The sequence below is a fragment of the Brachionichthys hirsutus genome, chromosome 8 (genome assembly GCF_040956055.1).
Source record: "Brachionichthys hirsutus isolate HB-005 chromosome 8, CSIRO-AGI_Bhir_v1, whole genome shotgun sequence".
NCBI classification, from domain to species: domain Eukaryota; kingdom Metazoa; phylum Chordata; class Actinopteri; order Lophiiformes; family Brachionichthyidae; genus Brachionichthys; species Brachionichthys hirsutus.
The window spans coordinates 12,247,384-12,258,013 of record NC_090904.1 but is presented as its reverse complement, the minus strand read 5'-3'; the positions used below and the strand labels follow the sequence as shown (position 1 = coordinate 12,258,013).

The 10,630-nt window shown below is 46.8% G+C and overlaps 1 protein-coding gene across 1 annotated transcript; it reads left to right on the top strand.

Moving 5' to 3' along the window:
* Positions 1 to 917: 917 nt before the first annotated feature.
* Positions 918 to 9,104, top strand: sulf2a (sulfatase 2a). Its single transcript, XM_068742213.1, has 21 exons — positions 918 to 1,110; positions 1,836 to 2,075; positions 2,180 to 2,331; positions 2,528 to 2,697; positions 3,934 to 4,084; positions 4,354 to 4,529; positions 4,625 to 4,753; positions 5,004 to 5,060; positions 5,162 to 5,291; positions 5,600 to 5,807; positions 6,177 to 6,178; positions 6,242 to 6,495; positions 6,615 to 6,711; positions 6,822 to 6,916; positions 7,152 to 7,211; positions 7,271 to 7,452; positions 7,612 to 7,754; positions 7,930 to 8,038; positions 8,130 to 8,163; positions 8,643 to 8,696; positions 9,074 to 9,104. Exons 1-21 carry the CDS (start codon positions 918 to 920, stop codon positions 9,102 to 9,104), a joined length of 2,667 nt encoding a protein of 888 aa, XP_068598314.1.
* The last annotated feature ends 1,526 nt before the right edge of the window (positions 9,105 to 10,630 follow it).

The following is a 10,630-nucleotide window of genomic DNA, read 5'->3' as shown; positions in this document are numbered from 1 at the left end:
TTCTTTCAAAGGGCTATCTCAATGAAACGAATTTCAAATGTCCTTATTTACCTGATGGGCTGTACTTTGTAAAGGAACAACACAAATCGCAGAGGAGGTTGTTTTTGCCGGCTTTGGTTTGTCTGTTTGTTGGCAGGATAACTCAAAATGTTCTGGATGGATCTTGATGAAGTGTTCAGGAAATGCTGGGAATCTTTCCAGAAACAGTTGATTTTGGTGATGATCCAGAAGAGATCCTGGATTCTGGATCACTTTGAAATCTTTGTTATCATTGCAATCAATGGAGATTCAAAATGTGTTCCTCTCGGTTGATTATTGACCAATGTTTATGGAATTTGACACAGTCATGTAGGGGGGAGATTAATACAACATGTTTTTAGTCTTCTTGCCTCGTTACTATTTCCTGCACTGCATGTTTACATTTCTCAGAACTGGATCTCCTAACATTGTCACTCTGCTCATTGACCCCCATCTTTATTGTCCTCCTCTCATCCCCTCTTCTCTCTCTCCTTCACCTCTACGCCCCACACCTCACCACATCCTTCATATCCACCCCAACCCCCTTAGGGGGGGGGGGGGGGGGGGTGTTAGTTCTGCGTTGGCCCTTGGCCCAGGCCCATTAGCCCCCAGCCTTGCAGCCATGTGCTCATCACCAGAGATCATTTCACCCAGTCACTGACACCACACTAATGCATCATTAATGATTGATTAATGAGCTAAGATCAACCCAAACGGGTGCATTTGTGTGGAAGGGATTCCTGGAAGGGCTTTGCGAGGCTTGCATCTACTGTTTTTTGTTGTTGTTGTTGTTTTACAGTGTTTTATTCTTACCTGTCCTTTCTTACAGGCAGAGACAGGGCGCTGTAGACTGCTGTGTATGAAAGTAAGGCCTCGGGAGGGAACGGCAGAGCACCGTGATGGCAGGGCGGGGGCTCTCAGCCCCTCTCCCTCTACTCCTCCTTGTCCTGGTGGGAATCTTTACTGTGGCCCAAGGCTCTGGGTACCTGTCCGGCTACCGCCTCAGGTCGCGCCTTCAGAGAGACCGCCACGTTCGCAACATTCGGCCCAATATCATCCTCATCCTCACTGATGATCAGGACATAGAACTGGGTAAGACGTTCGCCCCCATTAATCCTTTCCTGTGTGTCGGCACATCTGTTAGCTTTGTGTCCACTTCCCATTGGTACGGTACTCTCTCCATGTGTATCCAACAGTATCCGCGAGGGAGAGCCGGCCTAATGCTGCCTCTTGGCACCACAACAAACTGGCACACTCAAAGTCATGTGCTTCTCTTGCCAACTCCTCTTTCTGTTGGCATGAAATTAGGCCGGCCTATGGCTTCCATTGTCTATTTGCCAGACCCTGGCCATCTCCCTTCCCGCTTAAGTTCTTCGGTGGCGTATGGGACTGGAGTGGCTGCATAATGGCCTCTGTGACATCCTTTGTCCGCCTGTGATCGCCTGTGAGAGGAGTCCTATTGAAAAGCAAGAATTTATGGTCAAGCATCTGTTTTCCCCCAACAATCACCATCAGCTTGAAAAGCTTTTACTACACAAGATTCCAAACGGGGGACCCTTTACCAAAAAGATCTGTTCCCTGCTTTACTTTCCACTCCTTCGTTTTCCAGCACCGTGTTCGTAATGGCTTTTGCTCTCTCCCTACTACATTTATAATTCTCACTATTTACTCCTTCTGTTTTTCTAAATTTCTCACTCATCTCTCCTCTTCATCCGTCCCTTTCATTCCAATCCCCGGCCTCTGAGTTGTCTCTCACCCTCCTCCCTCCTTTGTACAACCTCCTCCCTTTCTCTCTTCCACATTTGCTTTTCTCCCAGGCTCAATGCAGGCCATGAACAAAACTCGGCACATCATGGAGAAGGGAGGCACACATTTCTCCAACGCCTTCTCCACCACGCCCATGTGCTGCCCGTCCCGCTCCTCCATCCTGACGGGGAAGTACGTGCACAACCACCACACCTACACCAACAACGAGAACTGTTCCTCACCCTCCTGGCAGGCCAACCACGAGCCGCACACTTTCGCTGTGCATCTCAACAACTCCGGCTACAGGACAGGTCCGAGCCCCGAGTCTGACAAGCGCGAGTCAAAATGGAGTCAAAGACGTACGGATGCGTTGAGCTTGAAAATTAACACGCCGCTCGCCTGTTCCCCCTCCCAGCCTTCTTCGGAAAGTATCTCAATGAGTACAACGGGTCTTATGTGCCCCCTGGCTGGAAGGAATGGGTAGCACTGGTGAAGAACTCGCGCTTCTACAACTACACCCTCTGCAGGAACGGGGTTCGAGAGAAACACAGCAGTGACTATCCAAAGGTCTGCTTTCCACCTGAGAGATGATAATACATCTACCCTTAGAATGAATGCCTATATGGAAGCTAAAGTTACACAAGGTTTTTTTTGTCAGATGACGTTGAGTTGTGTTGACCTTAAATGACTCAATACTCAATAAAAATGGAATTTCCACCCGCTGACAAACTTGCCTGACAGACGATGCGTGTTCGCTCCGCAGGACTACCTGACAGACGTCATTACCAACAACAGCATCAACTACTTCCGCGTGTCCAAGAGGATGTACCCCCATCGCCCCGTCATGATGGTCCTGAGCCACGTCGCTCCGCACGGACCGGAGGACTCTGCCCCGCAGTACAGCTCGGCCTTCCTCAACGCATCTCAGCACATGTAAGACGCGTGCGAGCTCTGGTTTGGTGAACTTGGTCCATTCCGTATTCACTGTGACTTGATTGCGTACGAGTCGCTCACACGTTCACGCTCAAATCCCAGAATCTCAGCTCCATCTTTTCTTGTTTTGCCTGCAGTGTGCTGCTGGCAGCTGCATTTCGTAGCGCTCTCCGTGCACAGCCAGTGATTCGCTCTGCCTCGTGTTGTTGGTCTACCGCTGCGATGAGCCGTACTTATTTGTACCGTTTTGTCAACCGTGATCAAAGAGAGGTGTGAATGATGCATGTTAAATGACGCGCACACACATTTCAGCCTTTGCCTTACTGACCCTCCATGCTTCTGACCGACTGTAGTGCTGGCAGCTAACAGCAGAGCTGCTATCGGCCTCTAGAGACTGATCCGAGGCCAGTAATGAGACTGTAGTTTCTTCCCCCTCCTTCCGACCCCCTCACACCCTTCCTCCCGCTTCATCTAATCCCTCCAGCATCATTAACCTGGGCCACGCAGACTTTACACACAGAGTATTCTGAAAATTCAACCCCAGTGTCTCTGTATAAACTTTTAATTGCTCTTTCTCGATAAATCCATTCCCCCTCGTGGGGTGTGAGAGCGCTTCTCTGGCTATTTTTCTCAGTCCATCTCCCTGCGCCCTTATCAACCACATGATGAAGGAGAGGCAGTAAAAGTCCTGCATTCCCATGCTGATGAATGCTCTTCTTACCTTGGCGCCTTGCAGACAAATCTTCACGCTACATTAGTTGCCACTCCAGACCACACCGTTAACATTGGCATGTCTTAAGAGTCAAATCGATTCACTCTAAACATTAAATATATTCTCTCTACAATCTCATTAGCAATTTAGCGGTGTTTATTCTCAAATAATTAAAGTTCCATATGGCTTGGAGTTAATTATTGATCAAACCGTGCCCGTTGTGTTCAGACTTATCGATTGCAGCGCCTCGCCTCCGGGTTAGACTTGCATAAACAATTTTCTTGCTACTTTGGAAAGGAGGAGAATAAAACATATTGGCAGACATAAGCAGAAAATATTGTTGGGAATGCAAAGTGTAATTTTTTGATCAATAAATCATCAAATCCACATGCATGGTGAGTTACAGTTGCATATAAGGGAATGAGTCTTGAGCTATTCTCTGTGCGATTTAACAGAAATAAGAATTAAAGAATACCTTTTTTCTTTTGGTGCTTTAGTTTGTTTTTCTGTCTTGCCGCTTTCAGAACGCCGAGCTACAATTACGCCCCCAACCTGGACAAACACTGGATCCTCCGCTATACGGGACCTATGAGACCTGTCCACATGCAGTTCACCAACATGCTGCAGCGCAGGAGGATGCAGACCCTGCTGTCTGTGGATGACAGTATGGAGAGGGTGAGCAGGCGTGCATGCAGACACAGCATATGCTTAAACAGAGAAACTTAGACACACCACCCACACACACACACACACACACACACTTCATCTGACTTCCCAAGTCCTCAGAGATCTGTTCTTGTTCTGACTGGGACTATATAATGCATTCAGTGACACACTTGATAAATTGTTCTTTCCCTTTTTTTCCTTGAAACGGGTACAGGAGAACATAAAGTGTGTATTTCTACACTGTGTGACTGCTAAGTTAATTGTGTCCTGCTCTGTAGGTGTACAACATGTTGGCGGAGATGGGGGAACTTGACAACACTTACCTCATTTACACCTCGGACCACGGCTACCATATTGGCCAGTTTGGTCTGGTCAAGGGCAAATCAATGCCCTACGAATTTGATATCCGTGTTCCCTTCTATATACGGGGACCTAGCGTAGAGCAAGGTGCCATGTGAGTGAAGCCGAGACTACACTCGATCTATATGCTGTTCAAAATACACTGTGAGTAAATATGAATGAAAAATATCTCCTCTTGCTTCCCTGCAGAAATCCGCAAATAGTCCTGAACATCGACTTGGCACCAACCCTGCTGGACATGGCCGGTGTTGATATTCCTGCAGAAATGGACGGCAAGTCTATTCTCAAGTTGCTGGACACGGAGAGGCCGGTCAATAGGTGAGCACCTGCATTAACTATCAGCGCTGTAAGGGTGACATTTAAAATGTTACAGATGAGGTTCTTAAAAACTCATTTGCTTGGACTTTTTCTCGGGCATGCTGTAATTAATTATACGATCCAAAAATAAACATGAAAACAATGTTCCTCTCAGGGCCGTACAAGAATGGCATTTTAAAACAGTTCTATCAGTGAAGATGCCAGAGCGTCCTAACGGATTATTTTTTGTTTCTTTTTGATCATTTTCCAGGTTTCAGTTGAACAGGAAGGGTAAAACATGGAGAGACTCTTTCCTGGTGGAGAGGGGGTATGTTTTATTGATTGACCTTTTGCAGACGATGTTCTCAGTCCAGGCGCTTGCTATCTGTGACATCGCACCTTCGGTTCTTTATTGCCTTGTTCTTTCAGGAAGCCTCCTCACAAGAGATCCGATGGGAAGGAAATGGCCCAGGAGGAGAACTTCCTGCCAAAATACCAGCGAGTGAAGGACCTGTGCCAGAAAGTGGAGTACCAGACCCCCTGTCAGCAACCTGGACAGGTATCTGACCTGCAGGAGATGAGCGTGAGAGGTTATTAAAGTTTCAGGAGAAGCATGAGGGAGGGTTCTCAATCTTGATGATAATTTGGTTGAAGATTGACGATTTCGTGGATATATAATGCAGGGATTGTCTGTCACATCGAAGTCTCTCAAAGTTAACGGTTCGATTGTATTTGTATATATCAGGAATCATAGAATACAAATCAAATGACAGACATTTTTCAGCCAGTGGTAGCTTTTTCCTCAAAATCTTGCTATGCTATTGCACAAACCCAGCATAATTACCCCCCCCCCCCACCTCATTTCAGAAGTGGCAGTGTGTCGAGGACCCGACTGGCAAGCTGAGGCTGTATAAGTGCAAGGGCATGGCTAGTCTCTTAGCCCCACGGATGCAGGCCCTGATGGCCCGCAGCGCCTCTCAACTGCCTCCAACGGTTAACTCAAACATCTGTAACTGCGCTAACATGGCTCTCAAAACATCAGCCCTAAAGAGGAAGAGGCTACTCACCAAGAAGAGTAAGTTGCTCTTTTCACTTCACTCTGTTCCAATTCCAGCAGCTTTTTAATACGTCTGAGTTTGTTTCGATAAATACTTTTGATTTACAGTACTTTCAAATGTCCTTGCAGTAGTCCAAAAAAGAAAAAAGAAAAATCCCAAACCAAGCCGTTTATCTCAGGCTAAAATGACCAGCTCTTGAAATGTATGCAATGATGTGTCTCTGCTGCCCTCAAGTGGTGAATAGTGAAAACACAAGGTTTGAAAGAGCACGAAAGAAGCAAATATTAGCATTCATGAAATGTGACACCAATTATGTCAAATATTGATTGATGTCATCAGGATTATATTGTCATGTGCTTGTTTGTCACCCGTCTACATCCTGGTAGAGGTTGATCCTCAGTGTCGCACAAATTTCCGTCTTTCAGCTTCATCTGTCTCGTCTTATTCTGAGATGAGATCCAGCAAGATGACCTCACGGAGGCGCTGGGCCCGCTCTGTGTCGTATGAGCTTGGTGGAGACCTGTACGCCGTCGACATTCAGGATGGTTATCGGCCCCCGTGGTCCAGGAACAGCAGCTGGACCAGAGACGGGATGGGAGGGACGGCGAATGAGGACAATGAAGAATTCAGCGGCATGGGTGTCGCATATAAACCTCCCACCGGCGACCGACTCACGCCACCTGCTGCTCTTAAAGTCACCTACAGGTGGTGCTGCAATTGTCTGCATTAAACTCAGATGTCTGTTGATAAAGGAGATGATTTAGATGAGTTTAGACTGCATGGGCATGTTTTTAGTGGCGCCGTTGTGTTTTTATATCCTTCAGATGCTCCATTCTTATGAATGACACAGTGAAATGTGACGGAGGCCTTTACCAGTCTCTTCAAGCGTGGAAGGACCACAAGCTGCACATCGAGCACGAGGTACGGCCCCATTCTTCTCCTTGTTAAATCCAGTCCACGAAACACATTTCAAAGCTTGAGACTCGTTTGTTGTGTTTTAATTGTCCGTTTTTTTCTCCTGCTGTATTAAGATTGAAACCTTGCAGACCAAAATCAAAAACCTCCGTGAGGTCAAAGGTCACCTGACCAAAGTGCGACCAGAGGAATGTCAGTGCGAGTCTCCCAGGTGAGTTTCACAAGTGTACTCTTACCTGCGTAGATCCAAGTACCTCAGTCAGGGAGGTATTGTTCTCGTGTTTGTCTGGTGGGAGGATTGCTCATAAACGGCTCCGTGTATTTACACAACAGTTGGGAGGGTGCGCCGTGACGTGTGGGGGGGAACACTGAAACGTTTGAGGTGGATCTCGGAATTTTCTGTTTAATTCTTTAACATTGCTAGTGAGGTTGTCTTGTCTCTGCAGTTATTTCCTCAAGAGCGAAGAGGTTTTCAGACTCGACACGGGACGCGTGCACTCACTCAGGTAAGCATGAACTTCGCTCGACAGTAAATAATTCCTCTTGCAAGTCCAATTGAATTGAGTTTCTTCTTTTTCAGACTTCCATCAGTGGAAAAGAGTCAGTGGCTGCAGAAGGACCAGAAGCGCAGAAAGAAATTACGTAAATTCCTCAAGAGGCTCCAAAACAACGACACCTGCAGCATGCCTGGCCTCACCTGCTTCACTCATGACAACCATCACTGGCAGACGGCCCCCTTCTGGACAAGTAAGCGTATTACACAAGCGTACACAGTACATACTGTAGTTGTGGAACTGTTTAATATTTTCCACAGCAAGTGTGTTGAAAATAAAAAACATTTGAGAATTGCTGTAATATTGTTTGTTTTCCGTTCTCATCCCTCCCTTCCTCACCCCCTCCCTCCAGTGGGACCATTCTGTGCATGCACCAGTGCCAACAACAACACCTACTGGTGCCTGAGGACCATCAATGACACGCACAACTTCCTGTTCTGTGAATTTGCTACTGGTTTTCTGGAGTATTTTGACCTCAACACTGACCCTTACCAGGTATGGCATTTGTTGGATACACAAATGTAAAAATAACTCGCCAATAACAATGATCAGATGTTTCAGATTTCATTACTGAACATGTGGGGGGGCACACATTGTCCAATGTTATCCAGACATGTCCTCTGTTTCCTAACGCCCTTTGCTGACGGTTTCCTCCTTATTATTTTTGTAGTTGATAAACGCCGTCGGCACACTGGAACGCAATGCTCTAAATTCAATGCACCAACAGCTTATGGACTTGCGGGGCTGCAAAGGACATAAGCAATGCAACCTAGAGAAGGGTGAGTAAGGAGTCCCTGAGGCAGACATGAGTGATTATAGCGTCTCTGCTAATTCCAGGCTCACGCTAATATTACCTCCACTTTCTTTCAGGAGGAAAAGAGCGCAACTACTTCAGTGAATACAGGTATTTAATCCTTCCTATTACGGAGCAGCTGATTATTTTAGCAAACACTGCAGATGGAATTCGTGTTACAGTCTGTACTCCTGGAGGTTACATCCTCCCTCGTGGGTTGTTGGCTATGTTTCTTCTCATAGCGAGTCATCTGGGGAGTTAAAAGACAATAAATAACCTGCTGCAACTGATCCCCCCCCGTTCTGTCACAGTCAAAGTCTTTTGAGCATGCAGAAGCAGAAGGCAGAGAGGGACAAAAACACGAGCCTGCTTCTCAGCTCCTGCCGTTCCCGTCTTGTAATAACGTCTAATTGCTTGTCTCTGCTGTGTGTGTGTGTGTGTGTGTGTGTGTGTGTGCCCCTGCCTGCTTGCGTGCGTGCATGCACGAACGTGTGTGTGTGTGCGTGCGTTTGTGTGTGTATATACCTGTGTGTTTGTCTCCATGCACATGCATTTGCCCTGCGTGCGTATACGTGCTGTGCATGCTTCAGGCCGGTTCATCGTCGAAAGAGGCCAAAAGTGAAGAGGCCTTCCTCCAAATCGCTGTGAGTTTGTCATAATCCATCTGTTCCTCTGTAGTCAGCCAAACTCTCCTCTTATCTCCATCCAGATTTTTTTTTTCTTCCCCAACTTGATCTGCTGACCCAGCAGCATGCTCTCCCCTTCTTTCCTTCCTTACTCTAATTACTTTCTCCAGTGCGGTACATTTACCTGCATTGCAAAGCTGCACCATCTTCTTTTCCATTGACTCACCCCCCCAGTCAGATCCATTAAAGCAATGCAGGCGTGACATCATTCTCAGTCCTGTTATTGTCATTTCTTACTTTTCGTGTTGTAGGAACAGACCACAGCTGGAGCTCACGGCTTAGAGCGAACGCCTCGAGCGGCACATTTGACTCACAGTATTTGTTTCCCCGTGCAGAGGGCAGATTTGGGAAGGATGGGTCGGTTAACCGCCTGCATCTCACAATCCACCGCATCGGCTTCCTCTAGCGACGGAGGAGGAGGAGGAGGAGGAGGAGGAGAGCGCAGGAAAACCTTGAGGACCTTGACCACACTTTGACGGACCGTAGCCTGAGACACTGCTTTACTCCAATCTGAGTTTTAATTCTTGAGAGAGCTGCTCCGTCGACTCACCGAGGCAGAGAGGAGATGCTGAGAATGCAAAGGAAGCTTAAAGACTCTCCAATTGTCAATTCTACCTTCACACTCATTTGATCTTCATTCACATCATCTGTTACCCCGTAGCGACCAGGACTATTAGCATCATCAGCATGCTGTGAAGCAGGTGGCACTGTATGCTGGCCACAAGCCATTCAGTTTAGCAGCGCTGCTTGTACGTAACATCAGCTTTAATCACTTCTTTTTTCGTGTCATTTGGGACCTGGTGGAAACCTGACGAGTTGCACGCCACCTCTGCTGCTACACAACGACGTGCTAAGGCCTCATTAGGTCTCTTTGGACATGCTGATTCGCCAAATCGCCCGAACATGGAAGGCGTTTTCTCTTTTCTTTGTCTGCACCAATGTGACTGCACATGATATGGACCAATGGTAACAAACTGTTCGCCATAAACCTTTGTATTATAGTCGATCTCGATGCTGATGAATGTCCTTTCTGCGATGAGGGCCTTGAACCAACCTCATCCAGTGTCATCCACAGCTTGAACAGAGCCACAATCTCACAATGAAAGCCACTCAAACCTCTGGCAGAATGCGTTATTCCATTTTTACTCCTTTTGTATTGTCAGCACCACAATGTAGAAAAGTATCCGGATAGTTTTATTAAGCTTGCTATACACGTGGGTGCTACGACGTAACCGTACGGAAAGAAGTGTAAACCTTGCTGTACAGTACAGTCTGTATTTGAATGTATGTTGTGCAATTAATATAAATGTTTACAATATTTTTTATAATACTGGAGAGGCAGACGTCATTTATGATTAGAGGTGACAAAATGAACGTAGCGTCACAAACTTCCTCGTAATTTGTCTGTCCGTCCTCCTTATTTCCATCGGGAAAGCACTTAAAGTGTTCAGTGTGAAGAAATGTACATTTAATGATTAGCCTGTATCGTTTACTGTGCGCCAGAGCAACAACACAGCTGCGTAATATCCATGTGAGTTTAAGCTACCCGCCTTTATTAGCTTCATTCATTTTCTTTTTAGCAAATATTTCCATAGACCTGGGTGCTGATGGTAATTGTGAATAAAGTGTCGCTTGATCACGAAGCTGACTTCGCCTTTTGTTTTCTTATTCTAACTGAATCCACTGTCAATTGGGGCACATGAGGTCAACACTGGGTCACGTGACCCTGCTCAGGCGTCTGTGGTCAACGTGGTGGTTTGTGGGTTCCTGTCCAGCAGGTGTCTCTTCTTGCGCTCCAGATCCGGACCCCCCCCCCCCCCCCCACACACAGACACACACACAGACACACACAATGTAGACGCTTTATAACCAGTTGATCACCTCTGATCACA